The sequence below is a fragment of the Saccostrea echinata genome, unplaced genomic scaffold, assembly GCF_033153115.1.
Source record: "Saccostrea echinata isolate AGI-Se365-2 ecotype Australia unplaced genomic scaffold, CSIRO_AGI_Sech_v1 ptg000048l, whole genome shotgun sequence".
In the NCBI taxonomy this organism is placed as follows: Eukaryota; Metazoa; Mollusca; class Bivalvia; order Ostreida; family Ostreidae; genus Saccostrea; species Saccostrea echinata.
In genome coordinates this window covers 1206245-1228385 of record NW_026889797.1, presented here as the reverse complement: position 1 = coordinate 1228385, position 22141 = coordinate 1206245, and the positions used below count along the sequence as shown (strand labels likewise).

General features: G+C 33.6%; 1 protein-coding gene across 1 annotated transcript; it reads left to right on the top strand.

The window, feature by feature from the left end:
- The first annotated feature begins 2210 nt into the window (after nucleotides 1-2210).
- Nucleotides 2211-22141, top strand: LOC133203135 (multiple epidermal growth factor-like domains protein 10). Its single transcript, XM_061338980.1, has 6 exons — nucleotides 2211-2295; nucleotides 10670-10903; nucleotides 11636-11890; nucleotides 12250-12381; nucleotides 17547-17684; nucleotides 21984-22141. The coding sequence occupies exons 1-6, from the start codon at nucleotides 2211-2213 to the stop codon at nucleotides 22139-22141; spliced, it is 1002 nt and encodes a 333-aa protein (XP_061194964.1).

Here is a 22141-nt window from a genome sequence, read left to right as displayed (position 1 = left end):
ATCAATTATGAATAATGTTGACTAATAAAACTAAATATGACTTCAATGAGTAAAAGGTATTTAATACTATTTATACAACATAGGGTAGCACATGTGTGTATGAGATTCCAATTTAGGTCATTAAAATCTGTTTTTGGAGATAATAAATCTCCTGCAAATTTTTTTTTACTAAGTTCCATTTTAATATGTAAAAATACATTGAAAATATATTTTTCTATCTAAAATAATGCCTACAATTCTAATAATTTACTCTTAGATCAATTGAGTAGGTGGAAATGACTTTATAGATCTACATTATCACCATTTTCAGAAAAACGGAGGAAATTCGGATTAAAAGTCGGCGATGTTTTACAGTGTTTTTAAAACTTGTTATGACTGTAGCTTTACTAAATGAGTTAAATAGAGGAAAATTACAGTCAATCTGACAATTTTACTTAGTGTTTTTCCAAGTTAATTAAATATAAAAGCATTGTTCACCAATTGGGAAAAAATACTGCCAAATTGGGAAAAATTGATCTTATTTTCAATTGGGAATGGGGCCGAATTTCGGCCCCTGAGGAGGTGCTGATAAATCCCTGAAATGGTTCAGATTAAATAAGATTGTACCAAAATCATCTAGATATCAGATATTCTGTGTCAGGAAATTGATTCTGTTGAGAGATACAGGCCCGTAAAAAGCAATTTCAGTTTTTTTTTTTCTTTTTTTTTTGGGGGGGGGGGGGCACAGCCATACATTTTCTGTCGAGGCGTCACTATCAACTACCAAAAATTCCTTGACAAGCCGAAAACAAAAAGGTCATCAGACGTCTTTATTGAGGGGGCACAAGCATATAGAAGCTATTTTTTCTATAGTAATCTATATATCGTCAAAATTATTTGGGAGACATGCCCCCCGTGCCCCCCCCCCCCCCCCCCCTCCGGTTCCTACGGCCATGAGATAGCATTGTAAGGGAGATTTAAGTGGGTCAGATTATGGGTCCATTTTCTAAGCCGAGTCAATTTTACATATTTATGAAGTTCTCCAGTCAGGCCTGTACCTAAGTTGAGTGAAGGCCTGATGATGAAACATGTCTCCGTTTACTCTGCGTCCTATGACCTCATGGTGTTGATCCATAAATTAATAGATTTATAGAATTATGTTCTGTTTTGATTCTTCATAGTGGGCTACAAAAAATCAAGTTACCGAACATAATTTAGATCATGTTAGATGGTTTCATACTTGCACAAAGTACTGGTTCAGGAAAGTGTTAAGATAATATGAACTCATTATAGTCAATTTGCTCTGAGTTTCCGTGGTGATGGTAATGTATAAAAGCTTGGGGTCTGGTCACTTGTTCAATATTTCAAGGCATACAAGAGCCTTGTAAATAAAGATATGTGTCTGTGTTTCAAAGTAAAGCTTTTGGGTACGCCGTCACTATTTGATCCTTTATTAACAACTAAAATTAAGATCATTAACATATGCAAGATCCTTTATTAACAACTAAAATTAAGATCATTAACATATGCAAGAACTTGTAATATATGCATGTGGTTAGCTAAGATCTTCCTTTGCTGCATTTGATTAAGTTCCGACCTGATAAATGATTATAGATAAGATGTTAAAAAAAAATTACTAAATTTCCCTTTCCAGAAAAATACCCAATTTTCTAGAGTTTTGGATCAAAATTTAACTCCCCAAATACGCATCTTATCACATATTGTCACTGAGCACTGATCACTGACAATACTGATGAGTTGGTTTTGCTTTCTCACATTTCTACTCTGAATTTTCTGGATTATAGTTTTAATATTTTTCTTGAAATTTCTGAATTGTAATCTTGATATTTTTTCATTAATACCTAATATCTAAATGCATTAATGGTAAACTTACTTTGTGAAAGTGCAAGGATGTGCCAACCAAACGCATCCCGAAATTCGTAGTTTCAAAAATTTCCAGATCAAATAAGCTTTGGATTATATTTCCGTGTTAAATGCTATAGCAACATATGTCATGATATTATACAGAAAATTTAAGAAAATATTAACTTCAAATCTGTGTCTAGGCCCCTTTAATCAAACACTTGCAATACGACACTGAGAGTTCCACATCAGTGCACACATACACATTATTAATAGGGTATTTAAATTTCATTCCAACTTGAAGATTTTTAAATAGTTCATAAAAAATACACCCTGTCAACACATCTTACTTCCTAGTTAGATGTTAGATGGCGACTTTTTTATTTGAAATGACATTTGCTAATGTTGCAACAGGTTTTCTGGTTATTACGGTCATTTATACACACGGTTATGGTGAGTGTTTGCTTATTTGTTTAATTGACAACTTTTCAAAAACGTGACCATAAAGAAAATATTTTCAATTCATCACACGTATACATTAGCATGATGATGTTTAATTTCTGTAAAACCATGCACACGGTGATGTCATATTTTTCTTTTGCATAAGCACATAGAATTTTGAAAAGAATTGATGCTTAGATTTTAGCAAAACCTGAAACATATCATTTATATGGTTTCACATTCATGTTGGATAAGTATGCATGCATAAACTAATTTTCATTGCTCCTTCCCAAAATATCTCTGACATGCTTGATCGATTTTCTCTCTTTAATTCTTGTTTAGTATCCTATTAAAGATCTTGGTAAGGTGTCATTAGAGTTTTATTAAATTGATTTAACAAAGATATTGCCCCACACCAAGCTGTGTCAGGCAAGATGTTTTCTTACTTCCTGTATTCCCTATTTAAAAATAAAACTATGTTTAAGAATTCTCATACTTTAATGATTTTAACAATTTAATTCCTTCAACACTCGTTTACAAAGCAGGAAATAAAAATTATTTACAGTCATTAACAGTTTAATGTGAACCGTTGTACATCCCTGTATAATTAGAAATTAAAAGAAGCTATGTTCAAACTAGCGCTCCGTCCCTAATCAACAGCTCATAGACTAAAGCTCAGATCTGGACGGAATCAAGTCAATAATAATAATAACAAGAGGCCCATGGGCCACAATGCTCACGGAGTAACTTTGGCCTTGCTGTTTTTCACCTGATTCCCCCCTTGTAGTACTTATTGTGGCCCCGCCCTAGCCCCATGGGTCATGATTTGAACTATTAGAATCTACACTACCCCAGGATGCTTCCACTTAAGTTTCGTTTCAGCTTTTCTGGCCCAGTAGTTCTTGAGAACATTTTTAAAGATTTTTGCTACATATTTCAATGTGAAAATTGGATTCCCTTTTGTGGCCCCGCCCTACTCCGAGAGGTCATGATTCGAACAATTTAGAATCTACACTACCCAGTATGCTTCCACATAAGTTTCAGCCTTTCTGGCCCAGTGGTTCTTGAGAAGAAGATTTTTGAAGATTTTTTCTACATATTTAATGCAAAATTTAGAATCTACTCTACCCCAGGATGCTTCCACATAAGTTTCACTTTTCTGGCCCAGTGGTTTTTGAGAAGAAGATTTTTAATGACCCCACCCAATTTTTGTCTTTTCTTGATTATCTCCCCTTAGAAGGGGGCTTCGCCCTTCATTTTAGCAATTTAAACTTCCCTTCACGTAAGGATGCTTTGTACTAAGCGTGGTTAAAATTGACCCAGTAGTTCTTGAGAAGAAGCTGAAAATGTGAAAAGTTTACAGACGGACGGACAGCTAGACAGACAGACGGACGGACAGAGGGACGACGGACAACGGGTGATCAGAAAAGTTCACCTTAGTTTTCAGTTCATGTGAGCTAAAAAAGTGGTAGTAACTTTTCCTTCGTCAAGTTGTGGTATTCCGAAGTGATAGTCCCGGGTCTTTCGAATGAGACCTCACAAAAATAGACCCTGTTTAATAACAGATGTTGACACGATAAAGATCCTTTACTGCTTAATGATCCAGAGTGCCGAATATTTTTCTGAATTTGAAACCCTTCACTGGCATACGGTGATGTCTCATATATGTATTACTGAACGTAAAAGGTGAAAAGAATTCTGGCTTTCTAGAAAACACAATATGTCATCATGGTATCAATAATGTCTCATAAGATAAGTGGAATACATTATTCTGTTTTCTTAGTAATTATTTATTTACATCATTTAGTTTAAAAGTTTGTCTGTAGAAAAAAAAAAAAAGTATAGAAAAATTATAACCGCTGAGCATTTCTTAAAATTACCATATTGTAATTCTGCCAGAAGATGGATAAAGAAGAAAAAAGTTCCCTTTTTTCTTCATTTCACGACCACTTACATGTACTTTGACAGAAACCAAGGAGTTTAGAAGTGCTCACTTGTCCTCCAATGTCTTTTGAAAGATTTTCCTCAATCTTATCCTTCTGTGACATTGCGATCGAGTCACTGGGGTTATCGAGGCAAAAATAAGCCAAGCCTGCATCAAACCTTCTGCTGCTTAGTTACAGTTCTAGTGGTACATATAATTAAAAGTACAAATCATTTTCCAATCTTTGATTCGAAAATAATGAAAAAAAAAGGCCTGTGTAAACGACTTGCAAGGTAAAGGAGGGATGGGGGATGGGGTTCAGCATCCAGACAAAATTTGACGGTCAAAAAATAGACAAATGAACCACACGCTCACCAGAGTCAATATTGCCCTGTGGTTCTTCATCTGCAGATTTTTGTTTTGTATTATATATTCCTATGTAAAAATTTCATCCCGATTTTGACCAAAACCAACCCAAAGGTGTCATGATTAAAACAAACATCTACACTTTTTGAGGATGATTCAGTATTTACATGACTAGTCATGGCATTGCTCTTCTTGACAAGAAGATATTAAAAGACCTATCGTTAAAGTACCCCCCGGGGGGGGGGGGGGGGTCTTATGTAAAAAAAAAAAAAAAAGAAAAAACTTGATTTGGATGTTCACAACATGAGGATATTTCCATATCAATGTGACTAGCCATGGTTTTCATGTTCTTGAATATTTTTCTATACGAGAGTTGTCCATAAAGTTCGTGAACAATGTCATTTTTGTCAAAATGAATGGGCCTACATGTAGATATACTTATACCTGTATAATCACGGATTATATCACGGACATGCGCTACATTTTCTTTATTATGCCACACTGCCAAGTGTGGGCTATAATATTTATGCATACACCATAATTGATTTAATTGAAAATTCCAGTCGATACACGATAATTTACGAGAGTCATCAGACGTCGCGCACAAAATTGGGGCCCATATTGTAACGTCAAAATAGCGTCAATAAAACGCTTAAAGTCCACGTCCAAGTCAAAGTTCTGAAACATCCCAATCAGAAATGTTGACTTTTTCTTACGAGAATCTCTTTTTTTATTATCTTGTCTTCTTAGATTCTCTTACCGTACACGGTAAAACAGTCGGTAGAGCGCTCGCTCCGTGATCGGGAAGTCGTGAGTTCGACTCTCGGCCGTGAGTGACCTAAGTCGATAAAAAAATGGGTAGCAACTGTTTCTTCGCCATACTCTCGACACTTTGAAGTGAAATTTGCGGGTCCTTCGGATGAAACCTTAAAAAAAAAACCGAGGCCCCGTGTCACGACAGGCGTTGGCAAGATAAAGACCCCTTACTGCTCAAAGGCCCTGAATGCCAAGTAAAGGTCAAAATTTGAAGCCCTTCAGCGGTATATGGTGACGTGTCTATATGAGTGAAAAATTCTCGAATGAAACATTAAACAACATACAATCATTCTTTCATTCTCTTTGTTTTCTTATTTTCTCACTAATTAATATTTTATTCTGCTGAATGCAGATTTGTATTTCCCTTAAAAACGGCAAGTTTGCAAGTAAAACTATTTTTGACCTTACGTTGTCTAGGCATGAAAACGTTAAAAATTGAATGCGTAACAAATTAGACAGGATATCCAGTTTTTGCTGTTTTCTTAAAAAAGTTTAACTTCTTTCCATTTTTTTTATATAAAATTTTATTTGTTTGCACATTTCGAAAATGAGATTTTTATCGACAACAAGAATTCGACTTCCCCCATATACGTCTCGTAAAATATCATAATACGTTTATTTGTGCCATAGTAACAAAACCGACTAGAAATCAAAATCACTCTATCATCTCTTCAGATACCTGCTTATATCTTTTTAAAGAAACATGTGACTACTTCTTGATTTGCACATTTTATTTCTCCCTTTAGTTTTACCAAAAGAACTTGTTATATGGGAAAAATTCTTTACCAAACATTGCATCTCTCCTTGTTACGTGTCAAAATCACGGCATATTACGGAATGCTATTATTTTTACAAACAGTCGGAATCAGCCAGTATTGGAAATTTATTAATGGAAATCATCATAGCTTTGTGCAAATTGGCGGAAAGATCCATGTGGTAAAAAAAAATAATGACTAAAAACTAGGAGCGCCCGTCTTTTAGTGTTACAAGTCACGCAATCAAATTACTCAATACTATGCGCGACGTCTCATTGACCACTGATCACGCAAAGTATTTAATATTGAAGATCATCCACCACGTGCACAAAAGCGATCCTTATAATCGTATTCTTTATGAATCGTGTGTAGCTTTTATTTAGGATGGCCAATTTTAATAATAATAATAATTGTTCTCTTCAATTGAACAGTCAGCTCTCTCCGTATGGAGAGGCAATGTTGCTAAATGCAATATCTTTATATTCTGAAATCGAGTTTTCAGAATATAATCGCAAGATTTTTATTGCCAGATCATCAGTTAATAGATACATTTTCATAATCGCAAGGCTTTATTTGCCAGCCCACAATCTTATCAAAAGCGTTTATATGTACAATACTGAATAGAACTTCACTTCTAGCTATCAAACTTTTTAGGTCACTTGAGTCACTAAGTGACCTATTGCTATCTGTTTTCGTCTGTCGTCGTTCGTCGTACGTCGTTCGTCGTCAATCGGTCGTAAACTTTTGAACATTTTTAGCATCTTCTCTGGAACCACTGAACCAACTTCAACCAATTTTTGCACATAGAATCTATGGGTGAAGGGGAGTATAAATTGTGAAATTCATGACCCCTGCCCCGCTGGGGCCTGAGGGATGGGCCTAAAACCATCAAAAATGATGCAATCTTTAAAAATCTTCTTTACTCCTGGACATCAAGCAGTCAAACTGTTGGCATCATTGGAATAAGCATTGAGCCCTCCACCAAAATTGTGAAATTCATGGCCCCAGGGTCAGGGGTTCTGGTGTTAGGGCGGGGCTCTAATGATTATATAGTGAAAATGCATTAATTCTTTAAAAATCTCCTCCTTTGCTCCTAGGTATTTAGCTGATGAACTAAGTACAAAGTTATGATGAGCAAGACTGCTTCTTCCAAAATTCTGAATTTCATGGCCCCTGGGTCAGGGGTTCTGGTGTTATGGCGGGACTCTATGTTTATATAGTGAAAATACATTAATTCTTTGAAAATCTTCTTCTCTGCTCCTGAGTATTAAGCTGATGAAATAGGTACATAGTTATGATGAGGAAGAGTGTCTCTTTCGAAATTGTGAATTTCATTGCCCCTGTGTCATGGGTTCTGGAGTGGGGGGGGGGGCTTATTTATTGTATACTGAAAATAAATTATTGCTTTGAAAATCTTCTCCTCTGTCCCTTGGTATTAATTAAACAAACAAAATACATAGTTATGATGAGAAAGGATGCCTCTTCCAAAATTTTGAATTTCATGGCCCCTGGGTCAGGGGTTTTTGCGCTTGGTTGGGGTTCTATTGATTAATTAGCAAATTGCATTAATGCTTTGAAAAACTTCCCCTCTGCCCTTGAGTACACTGTACTAAGCAAACAAACTAAATACAATAATATCAACGTAAATGTACTAAATATAATTATAAGTAAATGTGCCTTTTCTTTGCTTCCGGATATCTAGGAGGCAGAGTACACAATTGTGATGTGAAGCAAATGAGATTTACTCCCCTTTGCTAAATATTGTTAATCAAGAAATCCTTGTATATAATTCAATTAACAGGTTACTTGATTGAATGAGAATACAAGAAAGAATGTTTATATATATATATATATATATATATATATATATATATATATATATATATATATATATATATATATATATATATATATATATATATATATATATATATATATATATACATGTATAGAAACAAAATAAAAATGAATGTTCGGTTTAAATGAGCAAAGTATGCTCAAAGTCAGATTCTTGCCTGTAAAGCAGTATAAAAGATTGACATAAAGATTATTTATATATTTAGCAAAGTTGTATTTGTACACAGTGTATTTACACTGTGGTGATCTAAGTTAGTGTCACTGGTAGTAGAGGCATGGTTGACAAGAGACTGGATGTTGTTTTATACTTTATCAAAGTGAACAAAGAATCACAAAGAACCAGGATGACTTATTGTAATTAGTGACAAGTGGCAAATAGCCATGCTGTATACCCAAGTGTGTGTGCACTGAATTGTAGCACTAGGCAAGTGACAAAAACATATCTGTATATATTGAATACTTTATACAATAGGCAAGTGTCCTTTGTATTTGTATATTTTGTATATCATCCCTGTAATACTTGTGAAAACCAAGTATGATCCAAAGGAGATCACTTTTGTCTAGCACGTTTCAATAAGCAAGGGTATTTAACCAGATTTTTAGCTCATCTCAACGAAGTCGAGATGAGCTTATGCTATACCCCCGGCGTCGGCGTCTATGAGAAAGTTTTAGGAGCAAGTCCATTCCCAAGTAACTATAAGCCCTACCTGGACTTGCCTTAAACTCTCATTAATGATGCATCTAGGGGTGGACACTATCACACTTGTTTCAGATGCTGAATCTAACATAGATTTTCAAGATGAGTGACCAGGTTAAAGTTTTTGGAGCAGGTCTATTCCCAAGGAACTATAAACCCGACCTGGCCCAACCTTGCAGGGATGATGCATCTAGGGATGGACACTATCACACTTGTTTCAGATGCTGAATCTAACATAGATTTTCAAGATGAGTGACCAGGTTAAAGTTTTTGAAGCAGGTCCATTTCAAAGTAACTATAAGCCCGACCTGGACCAACCTTGCAGGGATGATGCATCTAGGGATGGACACTACCATACTTGCTTCGGATGCTGGATCTGACCTAGATTTTTCAGATGAGTGACCAATTTAAAGATTTTGGAGCAGGTCCATTCCCAAGTAACTAAAAGCCCTACCTGGACCAAACTTGCGTGATGATGCATGTAGGGATGGACACTACCACACTTGTTTCAGATGCTGAATCTGACAAAGATTTTCCAGATGAGTGACCAAGTTAAAGTTTTTGGAGCAGTTCCATTCCCAAGTAACTATAACCCCTACCTTGACCATTCTTAAATGGATGAGACATCTTGGGATGGACACTACCACACTTGCTTCGGATGCTGGATCTGACCTAGATTTCCAGATGAGTGACAAAATTAAATTTTTTCGAGCAGGTGCATTCCCAAATATCTATAAGCCCTACCTGGGCCATACTTGCATAGATGCTGCATCTTGGGATGTACACTACCACACTTGCTTCGGATGCTGGATCTGACCTAGATTTTCCAGATGAGTGACCAGGTTAATGTTTTTGGCGTAGGTCCATTCCCAAGTACCTATAAGCCCTACCTGGACTCAACTTTAATGGATGATGCATCTAGCGAAGGACACTACCACACTTGCTTCGGATGCTGAATATGATGTAGATTTTCCAAATGAGTGAATTTTAGCCATATTTTAACCAAATTAGCATGGATAATGTACATGTATCTAGGAATGGGCACTTCCAGACTTGCTATGGATACTGAATCAGACCTTCATTTGCATGGATATTGATTTTGGATGTACACTAACTAGAAAAAAAATATGATGCGAGATTTGCCTTATTTATAGATAACATTCGTCGAGGTGAGCTTTGTAATCTTTGATTACCCATGTTTGAAATTCTTGGGCAACATTGCGATGTCTATCACTTAATTTTGTTTTATACTTCCGTGGATCCCTTACAGTGTTCAATTATACTCAGGTGATCGTTAAGGCCCTTGGGCCTCTTGTAAATGTTTAATCTCCGAAGGAAGATGGCAATTACGAACAGTGATCAATCTCATAAATTAGGTAAAAACAAAATGAATCATGAACAAGGCAAGGAACACAGACCCCCTGGAAGAACCAGGGATGGGATTAGGTGACTAGGACAATGACTAGTCCCTTGTTGACCGGTCACACCCGCCTTAAGCCCTATATATTGATGAGGTAGACGGAGTACTCCCTAGTCAAATTAAAAAAAAAGCACAGCCATAACAAATGATATGAAGCAACTGATCGTTGTAACGGACGTTAAACAAGAATAAAAAAATCAATTAGCCGATTGTTTCATGCAATTGTAACTAAACCAGGAATGACGTTATATTCTACCTGACAAGACGATGCAAACAATCAAGTGGATTTTGCTTTTATCTGTAAATCATTTTGAAAGATTTCCCTCTTCTTTCTTAAAAGTTTACATAAACATACCTTTATTTTTTTTATTATTTTTTTTTTTTTTTACACTTACATGTAAATATTATACTTTTAAATTTTTAATCATACAATGGGCCTTGAAAAAAAACAGTGAGTTAGCATTTTTTTTTTCTGAATTGAACATATTCTATTGTGATATATATACAATGGGATTGGACACAAGTTCTTTAAACTTTTTTTTCTGTTACAGAAAATATAGCTCTTTATAAACCAACATGGCAATCATTGCAGTATAATGCAGGAGACGGTAGATTCAATGCCAGTAATGCTGTCGATGGTCGGAAGACCAATCTTAGTGCTTGGAGTGGTGAGTGTGTTGTATCTGGACTAAAACAGAGCAGTGCAACCTGGTGGGTGGATTTAACATCTATTCAAAGTATACATGGCATACGGATATATTACAGGACGGATAATACAGTGTGGGGTTAGTAAATTGATCATAATGCATTCCTTAAGGGAACAAAAAAAAATCAAAATATACTTTTTCTTTAAGAAAACTTATCAACATACAGTATAATTCAATTCTAAAGAACTTACATGTTAGAAAATGTCGGTTATAAGGAGACTTTACTTTTATGAATCTCGTTTCCTTTGTAACAAATTTTTAATTTCTCAACATATTATTGAATTGACATTTTTTTTCTTGTTATAATGTATTATTAAATATTTTTTCTCGTTTTAAACGTATTATGTTGGTATTCAATCGTATTTTTCATCGCTTATACTGTGAAGATTGTATAGGGATTAAGTTATTAAAACCAGTGTGTAATTATATGTATATCATACTTCAATGAGCATAAGCGGTAGTACATGTAATAAGAAAGAAAACATGCGCATGTATATTGCAAAATAACTAAATATATCTTTATTATCGTTATGAGGATGAGAAAAGAATTGCTAATAGAGCGAAATTAATGCACAGATCTCCAAAACTGCGCGTTCTATAACCGAGATTACTCAATTAATACAATAACTTTTAAAACTGTTCAGCTACAGGTTCTTCTTTTGTTTACAATAAGTGTCACTAATTTCAACATCAGTCCAATTTTTAATTAGGGGAAAATGCGTACTTAAAGATTACTCACGGAAATACTAAATTATAACCTAGCCTTAAGGTTGTTTTCGTATTCTCTTTAGAAATTTAATTTTGTTACAGATGCTTCCAATGGCTACACAGCTAGATTTTTAGGATTTTATGTTTATGTATCTAATACGACGAACAGACTTCAAGGTCATCTATGTTTTCATGATACAAACTACACAAGAGCCACCATACCGTCAATTGTCAACATAACCTGTCCTGTACATGGACGATATGTCATTTACTTTAACGAAAGACCTCAGGATGCAGCCCGTGCCGGAGAATTCTATAAATATGCACACAACGAATTGTGTGAAGTGGAAGTTTACGGTATGCTTTTTTGGCCCTGTTGTAACAGTAAGATGAAACATATTCAGCAAGTCTCTATTTGTGATAAGAATTGGTTTATTCTTTGGAAAAGGATAACACATATAGAAAAAAAAAAGGTTCGAAAAAAATACTTTAAAAGCATGCATGTTTTAAAATTTGGTTCTACAGAGCTGAAATGGTAATCATGACCTATTATCAATCGTCTTTGAAAATTCACATTTGACAATATGCCTTACCTTCACATTCATTTCAAGTCATTTGAATCATTTGATTTGAATTGAAATATTAATTAAATTTTTCCATATTCCGAAAACGTAAATGTGGTACAATTTTTAAAATGCTTTTTTCTACCTTTTTAGGTTGTAAGAAAACCGGATTTTATGGACCTGATTGTTCCATTCCCTGTCCCGAGAACTGCCGTTACTGTCACATAGAGACGGGTACTTGTCAGGGATGTAAACCTGGATACCAAGGACATCAATGTGAATTACGTAAGTGACCAAAATGGGCATATGTGTATTCAAAACAGTCCATTGTAATGTGCATTCCTTACTGGATAATCCGTTTGCATGTAATCTCATAATTGATGCCAAATACATGTTCTTGTTATAGCATATTGCAGGTTTAATTTGACAGATTTGAATGTATTCTAATGACAAACCTATGCAGAGGGTGTCATCTTAATTGAGCGATTAAAAAAATGAAGAAGTTGAGGTCAATGAAATGGAGGTGTAGGAAAGTAGCGAGTTAATGTACAAAATTCAGCTAGACTTGCTTTCACAGGATGAAACTGCACCATTCAGTCAACTGAATCATGTCACCGAAAGGTCTGGAAAGTGGCTCAATTTCAGAGCTCTGTCATTCAGTCCTCTCTCCGTAAACTTTCAGTTACCTTTCAGTTAATTGAATGGCAGAATTTTATCCCGTGTTTCATATTAATGTTCGCTTTTCTTTCGGATGCTTTCTGATAATATGATAATCATTGTATTTATGAATGCTAGGAGACGACCTATCGCTATTAGCAATGTCAGTGAACATAATGAATTTCAATATGCACTTTTTCACTGCAACATAATATTTTGTGCATTTTACATTAAAATCGGATCGTATAATATTGTTGGTAAAGATTTTTGTTGATGTTAATTGCTTTCTGGTTGATATTTGTGTGCTTGGTATAGCAGAAAATGGTTCGATAAATTCTAAAATAAAGCCAGTAATATAGACTGAGTTCGTCTATTAAGAGAGCTCAATAGACTAACGTGTAAGAACAGGGAAAATTCGGAATGAAATCTGTTCGTCAAGCAATTTTTTGTGTGAAACCTCTCCAGAATTCCTTCGCTATCGGCATTCCATGCTAACATTATAGGCCCGCATTTATCTGACGTTCTTGCATAGAGCTTGAAAGAGACAATAATAAGAAATGGATATATGCCGCATACTGTTCTATATGTAAAATTATCAGACAGTTTGACGCCCCTTATGGCCAAAAACAGTCTGATAATTTTACATATAGAAATGTATGAGGCATATATCTTATACTTCAAACATTGACATTTAAATGTCTTAAAGTTGCCTGTAGGAGTCCGATAATAACACAATGGGTATTTAAACATATCTTATTGAAACATAATCAATAGGATTGGACACAAGTTTTACCAACTTAGAATTGTCCTCTCCAACACAAACAAAATGACATATATATATACACGTGATGTACAACCAACAAATGTACAATACAAAAACAAGTGCAGGGAAGTAAGAAAAGAGTGGGGGGGGGGTGCAAAGAAAGAAAGGAAAGGGGTTGTAATAGATACAGAATGGTTACGCTGGGTATTCATAAAAATCTTTTCGATTTTTTAATATATTTGTGTACGGCTTTAACTATGTTCATATTATTTTGTTGTCCCAAGTTTGAGTCCCCAAATAGAATTGTGTCAAGGTCTCTTGTTCCTTTGTTATTTCTTATAGTGTGAAATAATTCTAATCTTATTTCAGCATAATTCTTACAATACAAAAAAGTGTTCAGTGTTTTCATTGGTATATCCACAAGAACAATGAGTGTTATCTGAAAGCCTGACTTTGAACAGGTCTGACTTAAGGAGACTCTCATTGTGTCTCATTCTAGTTAAAATTAAGTTTATTTTCTTTTCACCAAAAGAAAAATATTTTGGGGGAGATTCACATTTAAGAAGTCTTTTTTTGAAAGCATTTATAGTTTCACGGTTTCTGATTTCAGAGGGCAAGGCGTTCCATAATGATATTGTAGATGGAAAGAAGGAATTTTTTAATAAGTTCGTTCTACATTTGGGTATAACAATATTATTACAATTTCGTAAATCATACTGGGTTATTTCTGAGACTTCAGGAGGTTATAGATTCGATAAATAGTCTGGCGCGAGACCATGTTTTATTTTAAACATTAAACATAACTTTCTCTTTTCTCGTCTATAAGCAAGTGTTTCCCATCCTGTTTCATAATATAAAGAGTTACGGGGGGAGTAAATAGGAAGTCCAGTTACAATACGTACAGCTTCTAATTGAAGTTTCTCTAGCCTTTCACAGTCAGCTGCAGAAATATTATCCCATACTTCTGATGCATATTCAAATAAGGGCCTAATAAATGAAGTATACATCTTTGTTAAGAAATCACGATTTAAGGATAATTTCAATTTTCTAAGAACTGCAATTTCTTTTGAAGCCTTTTTAATAATATCATCAATGTGGTTTGTCCATTTCCCAGAATTCGAAAACATAAGTCCAAGATGACAGGGAGTAGAAGATGGAATGATTTCTTGATGTTAAACTTAAAGCTTAGTTTGGATACTTCATCTTCACTACTGCCAAATATTAATATTTTGTTTTTTTTTCAGAATTAAATTTTACAAGCCAGTTTTTTGACCATTGGTTAATTTTTTCTAGATCATGGTTAGTAAGTTTTTCTAAGTCCTTCAAGTTTTTAGATGTATTTGACACAGATGTGTCATCTGCAAATAGTCTAGATAGGTATTCAAGTGTCAATAGTTTTCTACCTGAATCCATCTAATATCATAAGTAGACAAAAAGGAAAGGTTTTTTTTTTCTTTAGGCAATAAAAGCTGAATTTTTTTGTTTCATTACATTTATTCAATGGCAGTCGTTTAGGTAAGGAGGATACTGGTCAGGCGGTGAAGAAATCTTTTTGACTCTGAACATTTTTTAATAAATTGAGTCCGATATAGTGTTGGATGATATCATCCCCAAGTGAAAATGCGGGTTTATATCTGAAAATTTATTTGGTTGATATGATGAAAATCTCAGACTTTTTAAAAAATTCGGCCAGCGGCGGAGAGCAAACCTAGTCAAATGATGAAAATTGCAGATTCTTTATGGGAAACAGATTTCAATTAGCTTATTTACAGTGCTATATCGAAAACACTCAGCGAAAAACTCTATGGAAAGTGTTTCTGTTGAGAAAGGTTAGAAATCGATTTTCGTCGTGGATTTCCTGCTTTGTAGCAACTTAAATTCCTAGCATTTGCTTGCCCTAGATTTATTTATTTATCTATTTATTTATCATGTTTATTTATTACGGAAGCACTGGAGGGATATTGACTTACTTCTTAGGTGTTTTGACTTGGTTCTTATGACTTAATTATTAATCATTGTTATTTTAAAATTGTTATTACACCACACGTTTACTTTACTCAAAACGTGGCGTACAAGATGGAGGCTACTTGTAGTCTCAGAAAAGAAGAATTATTATTTTGCCTTTGAATTTATCACTAATGACAAGATAAAATAGCAGTAATGTTCATATGTTCAATCATTATGCACACTGGAAATTAAATGTAATATTTAAGTTGTAACGGTTAAGTAACAAGGAATAACAAATGAGAATGAACAAATAACAATTAAGTTATAACAACTACATGTAAGTTACAAGATATAACAGATAAGAATTAAGTAATCAGAACTGCACTGGACGTTCAACTACAATTACATTCAATCAAAAACCAAAGTTACATGTAAACTAGGACTAAATATATCATTTTAATAATAAACTTAAGCCATCTACATGTTCTCCATAGCTACGTTACACTTGGTAATAACCAGCAACAAAAAAGTCATAACAAATAAGTCACAACAAATAAGTAATAACAAGTAAGTCAGTGTCCCTCCAGGGCTTCCGTAATTTATGTATTTATTTTTTTGCATTCTGAATTTTCTCAACCAAAGAGTTACAGTTCTGCAGCTATGTCTGATTTAGTTATTACTGCAATCCGATAATTTATTATTGGACTGGCAATTATTATAATCGGACGGCTACAGGTAAAGTTTTAGACTGCAAGAACAAAGGCATGGGGTCACAACAGTGTTTTAACTGTATCTACATGTACTTTACAATGCCTTTCGTAAAAAAAAAAAATGCACTAGGCCTATTTAAACTCTGTTACGGATTGAAATGCAACTTGCATATCAGTGATTTACACCACTTCTCGAATATATTGTTGCAAAGTACTCTTGAAGTTTCTCCTTCACTACTGTTAAGGACATACGCAACGTACCTTACCTACTGATAATTTCCAAGATATTCTTAATTTAAAATTATAGTGCAATCAGATATTCGTAGACAAAAAATCAGCATGCATTACCAGGGATTTTGAAAAGATATCAATTGATGCAAATTTTTGTATAATTCAAAGAAAAATATAGAAAAATTACCAAACACATATTCTAGATGTTTTGTTGATCCAAATTTGTTTTAAAAGAAGTGTACAGCACCATATATAGACATTAAAATGTAGCACACAGTTCCTATCAGTATTGGAACTCTTCGACTCCATAGAAAAAGAAAATAAAGTTCAAACTACGTTGCGTATGTCCTTAATATCTTAGTGAGAAGTAAAGAAAAAGGCTTGGTAGAACATTTCCTGGAACCCGCTGTGCATCTTTCTTTGATATATCATACTCGCAATTAATGAGATATATCTTCTGTATACATACATACATACACACACACACACACACACACACATATATATATATATATATATATATATATATATATATATATATATATATATATATATATATATATATATATATATATATATATATATATATATATATAATTCAAGTTCCATTTCAGCTCCCTTTTTTAACATATTATGAACTCAATCATTATCTTTGATATCGAACTTAAAGGGTCAGCATAATTAAAAAAATGTTTTATTTCAAAGTTCAACTTCAAGTCAAAGAAATTTCAGATCTTCCTGATATACGTTCGATATATCATTCATAACAAGCATTCTTAGAGTATTACATTAGCAATACTAGTCCCCTACCGACAAGTGTAATCTAGTGCCCATTAAAAATTAAAAATGTTGTAATTCTGTCAAAAAACCATAGAAGTTGAATAAAAACGCAAACTTGATCAGTAACTCATCAAGATTCACACACATGCAAAAAAACAGCTCAATATCCACAAGCGTTAAGAAAAAAGGTGCGGAAAACCAAGTGCGACTGACTGACTACTAACAGATAGATAGACGGACAAACAGACATACGGACAGCAATACAAACAGACAAGGAGCAAACCTATAGACCCCTCCGGTTTCACCGTTAGGGGATCAATAAAGATTGCATTTCAATACAGTGAACTTTATATATATATCAGCTTGTAGTATGCAGTTTTACGGAGATCTCTGCTCTATGAAATGTGGTAACTGTAGTGATGGTGCGACCTGTAACCATGTCAACGGAACTTGTACAAATGGATGTAACGTCGGTGTGTATGGGGATAAGTGCCAAAAAAGTAAGTAGAATTAGTAGTGATAGGTTCAGCGAAGTTTTGTAAAGCCGTTTTATATCATTTCATATCTGAACTTCATACAACACAAACATTCAATGTTTTTAACAACTGTAAATGCTGAATATCAAAGATCTTTTTGCTGCCCATTTAACTGTTCACATGTTGATTTTTTCAATTGTTAAATTTTCATTGTACTAACATATCTCATTTTGGGGGCTTTAGTGAATTAAAAAAAAAAAAAGAAAAAGTTCAAGATAGAAAACCTTAGATTGTCTTCATTTTTCACAAACATACCAATTAAAAGGAGATATTGTTACTTGGGCAATTTTCTATCAACTTATAAATAAATTTCAAATTTTGAAGAAAGATTCTAAGTTAAAACAGGTGTTTCTTTTTTTTCATAGAAAATGAAATGGAAAAGGCTTTCATGTGTTGTCAAAATTTCGTTTGAAAACGTCTATCATTATTTGAATTTGGAGAAATAGGTCGTACAATTCCCCTCACCTTATTACGTCCTCATTTGTTTTGTTTTTCCATCAGAATATAATATTTATTGTCATTCGGTAAATAAGCATTCAGAGTTATGTTTATGAGTGTACTTGTTGATAAATCAGTACTTGTACCAAGTTCAAGAAATGGGGCCACACTTTGTGGACTGTTTTAATAAAAAAATACATGTTTACTGAGTTCATAAACTAGCCATTCATTATTGGAGGGATATGGTCTATAAATTTACGTTGGTCCATGTTATATTTCATATAAGAGAGGTTTCTAAATATGAAACGAATCCAAATCAGAAAATGAGTATGAAAAGAATCTGAATCGGAGGGATTTCGATCCCGATTTGAAAATTAACATATAATTTCTAAATTATGCATTGAGAATATGATAACTATTCTTCTGTGGTTTATCAATCCGTCACCTGCGTGAAATGTTATAAGTGTTAGTGCCTCCCTCCCACCCCCACCCCCGCGCGCCATATCCTGAAATTTTAAATAAATCCTTAATGTAAATCGTGCATGAACATTGTGTGTTTGTATTACATGAAATACTTTTGTGCAAAATTTTAGTCTCATTACGACACTTATACATAAGGAGAGGGGGGGGGGGGGGCACATTGTTACAATTAAATGTCCCTTCATAATTTTACCACAGGTGTTCTCGCAGTTAGAAATCTTAATGAAACTTCAAGAAAAATATAAACAAAATGTCGAGTGAGATCGTGCAATCAACATTTAAAATTTTCAAAATTGCGACCACTGAAATATACAGACTATGAAAATCGAAAATTTTAAATCTCACCTTTCCAAGTAACTGGTCTTCCAATTCTTCTGAAGCTTTGAAGTCTTATTCTTTGCACCCATTGGTCAAAGTGCCCCCCCCCCACCTCCCCACCCCCCAAAAAACTCGTACAATGTAATCAGCTGGATATTTTTTAACTCTAGCCATGGATACCCAGATTAAAAAAAAACAATTTTATTTTAAAAAGATATTTTCTCCAGTTGTATTTCAAACTACATATAAATGAAGTTGATGTGTAAGTGTCTCTCCAAGTTTCTAGGGTTAAAATATCCGAAATAGCTGTCATGAACCTAAAAAATTGCCCAATTTCTTTTGCAAAACTCTTGGAAAGTGTTTGTTCTAAAATTTTCTCACACACTCTTTGTAAAAAATGAACCGATCCATAGAAAATATACTAGACCCTTTAAGGGCAAACAAATTATTAAATCCTAAAAGTTGGCCTGATAAAGAATTTTAAAGTCGTGAACAATCTAGTATCGCTGCGTCAAGAGACCTGTTCAGACATCGAGATTAACTATTTTTTGAGTGATTAATTTTACAATTGGAGTTTAAATTTGGGGTTTGAGACTCAATAATTTGAACTGTATATTGTTAGATTTTTTACCCAATTTGAACAATTCCTGAGTCGAAAACACTCAAATTTTCATTAAAAATCAGTAAACTCTCGTATAAACTTTTAGCCAAAATATTTTAGATATGATTTTAAGATTGATAAGATTGGTGAAATTCTACTCTGAGAAAAAAAAAAAAAAAGAGGGAGGAGTTTAGCTCTAGTATGAGATTTCCCCTCCAGGGAAGTCCTACTCTAGAATACAGATTCCCGGGGGGGGGGGGGGGACTATTTAGGAAATCCTGCTCTACGACACCAGTATTCATAATTATGCAAGATTATAGACCTTGACATTTTTCTCATTGTTTGTGAAATACATGTGGAATTCTTTCTATTCTTTTTTTCCAAAATATTCAACAATTAACTGTTGTTAATAAAATGAGTGGTTTGAACCAATTTGTTACTCTAATATGCAAAACATGATAGTTTTATGAAATGTACTATGCCTTTAGTTAAGTAATCACCAGAATTTTCGTAACGGTCATCGTCGAGCATAATTATATGAATTATTGTAGTGAAGTTGATTATTTAATGGAGTTGATGCATTTAATTTATGATGCACAGATGTAAAAGTTGCGTGAGTGATCGATGATATACCCCAAATTCTATCCTTGTTTGTATCAACATGAGGATTTTCACATTTGATGTTTTGTTCATCGACTTCTTTCCTTAAAGGTTGTCCTGTAGGTTGGTATGGAAAGGACTGTTCTCAAATGTGTAGCAACTGTGATGAATGCAATAGATTCATGGGGCAATGTACAACCCCTTGCAAAAAAGGTTGGAAGGGAATTTTTTGCACACAAGGTAATTCCGTACTATTTTTGCAAAGAAATATGTGAAATACAGTCTTATAAAATTCTACCATTTACTAATGCAATACAATAAGTTTTTTTTTTTTTGTTTTTGTTTTTTTTTTTTTTTTTTTTTTTTTTTTTTTTTTTTTTTGTTTTTTTTTTTTTTTTTTTGGTTTTGTTTTGTTTTTTGTTTTTGTTTTACCCAAAATCTTTTTGAGTAATAAAATAATGGCTTTTATTTGTTTTGAAAAGAATTGATTAATGCTTTTTTTTTTTTTTTTTTTTTATAAAAATAATGGCTTAAACATGCATATTCATAGAAATTTGACGAAAGATTATTGTATGGAAAATGAATAATCCTCTGATCATGAAGAATTTCACAGAGACGAAACTTACAATATTCATTCATAACAGAGATTCATAACTTTAATTATTTAAGATTTATCATATACACTTGTTGAATTATTTAAAACTGAATTGTTTAAGTAAAAAAGAAGTTGTTAACTATATTAAATTTTCTACATCTTTGTTTATAATTGATATGTTTTGTAGATTCTAATTAACAGCGACTTAAGTGTGTGGAAGATCTAATTTTAATCAGATTTATAAACATGCCTGCTGATTTATAGCTACTCAAACTTTTGATAAATATTATTACTTGAATGTAGTTTATTCTGTTTAAATCAGTTCTTAATAAAAAACGAAAACATTTTTTGTTCATGTAAATCATAAATGGAATACTATAAACACTTATGTCTCCATGCTCGAAAAACATGGCCGCCGTGGAAGTTGGTACGATTTATTTGCTATACTAGTAAATATCCATTTGTTAACTATAATACTGTTAATACTGAGTTACCTATCTTATTTAGTAAATTAATTACTTGTATATATTTATAATACATTTGTGTAAAATGACCTACTCTGCATTTTTTTTTAATCTTGTGTCGCGGGGAATGTTATTGTGACGTCACAATTCTCATTACAATAGAAATTTGAAAATCGGACGCCTTCCAATTTCCATCGATTTTAAGATTTTGCGATCTACTTTTGACTTTGGTGGTCACACGCTTTGATTTTAGTCAAAAGCAAATCAACTGGAAAAATAAAAAGCGGATAAAAAATTGTACTGTGTAACTGCACCTTGATAGAATATTTTCAGTATTGTATAATTCAATTTTGGTTGTAACGCGTCATTTGACTAAATGAATAATTAGCTTGTGTCTATAACCAGTGTTGCTTACGTCACGATGTCTAGTCTAACGTCAAAAACTTTTCAACCCGCTTGACGTTACTTTTAAATTATGTTCAATTTGAAGGCATTTTTGAAGGAGAAATTGTCATGTCCTACATTTAATGAGGATAAATTAAGTTATGAGGATTGAATTCAATAGCCTCCCAAGTTTTAGTAGTATAAACTGGGTTAAAACTGTATACGCTTCTTTATAAGCCGCTTTGCGGTTCATAAAGCACAAGCTGCCTCAACCCAGGTTATATAGTATAACTTGGATACATGTAGCTATTAAAATACATTCTTTAAATAGATAAACACATGCTATTCCTCAATGACTAAAGTATTTGTTTTGGCATAAAAAGAATGCGATGGACGCAGATATGGCCAGGATTGTGGAAGGAGTTGTGGAGCCTGTCTGGAATATAAACAATGTCACCACATCAATGGATCATGTCATGAAGGGTGTGATGCTGGGTATGAAGGAAACCTCTGTAAAACAGGTAGTGCTACACAACATTAA

Coding starts and splice junctions, on each gene's coding strand:
- LOC133203135 (XM_061338980.1), top strand. CDS start 2,211: ATGGCGACTTTTTTATTTGAAATGACATTTGCTAATGTTGCAACAGGT. Junction 10,904..11,635: donor GACGGATAATACAGTGTGGG/GTTAGTAAATTG, acceptor ATTTTGTTACAG/ATGCTTCCAATGGCTACACA. Junction 11,891..12,249: donor GTGTGAAGTGGAAGTTTACG/GTATGCTTTTTT, acceptor CTACCTTTTTAG/GTTGTAAGAAAACCGGATTT.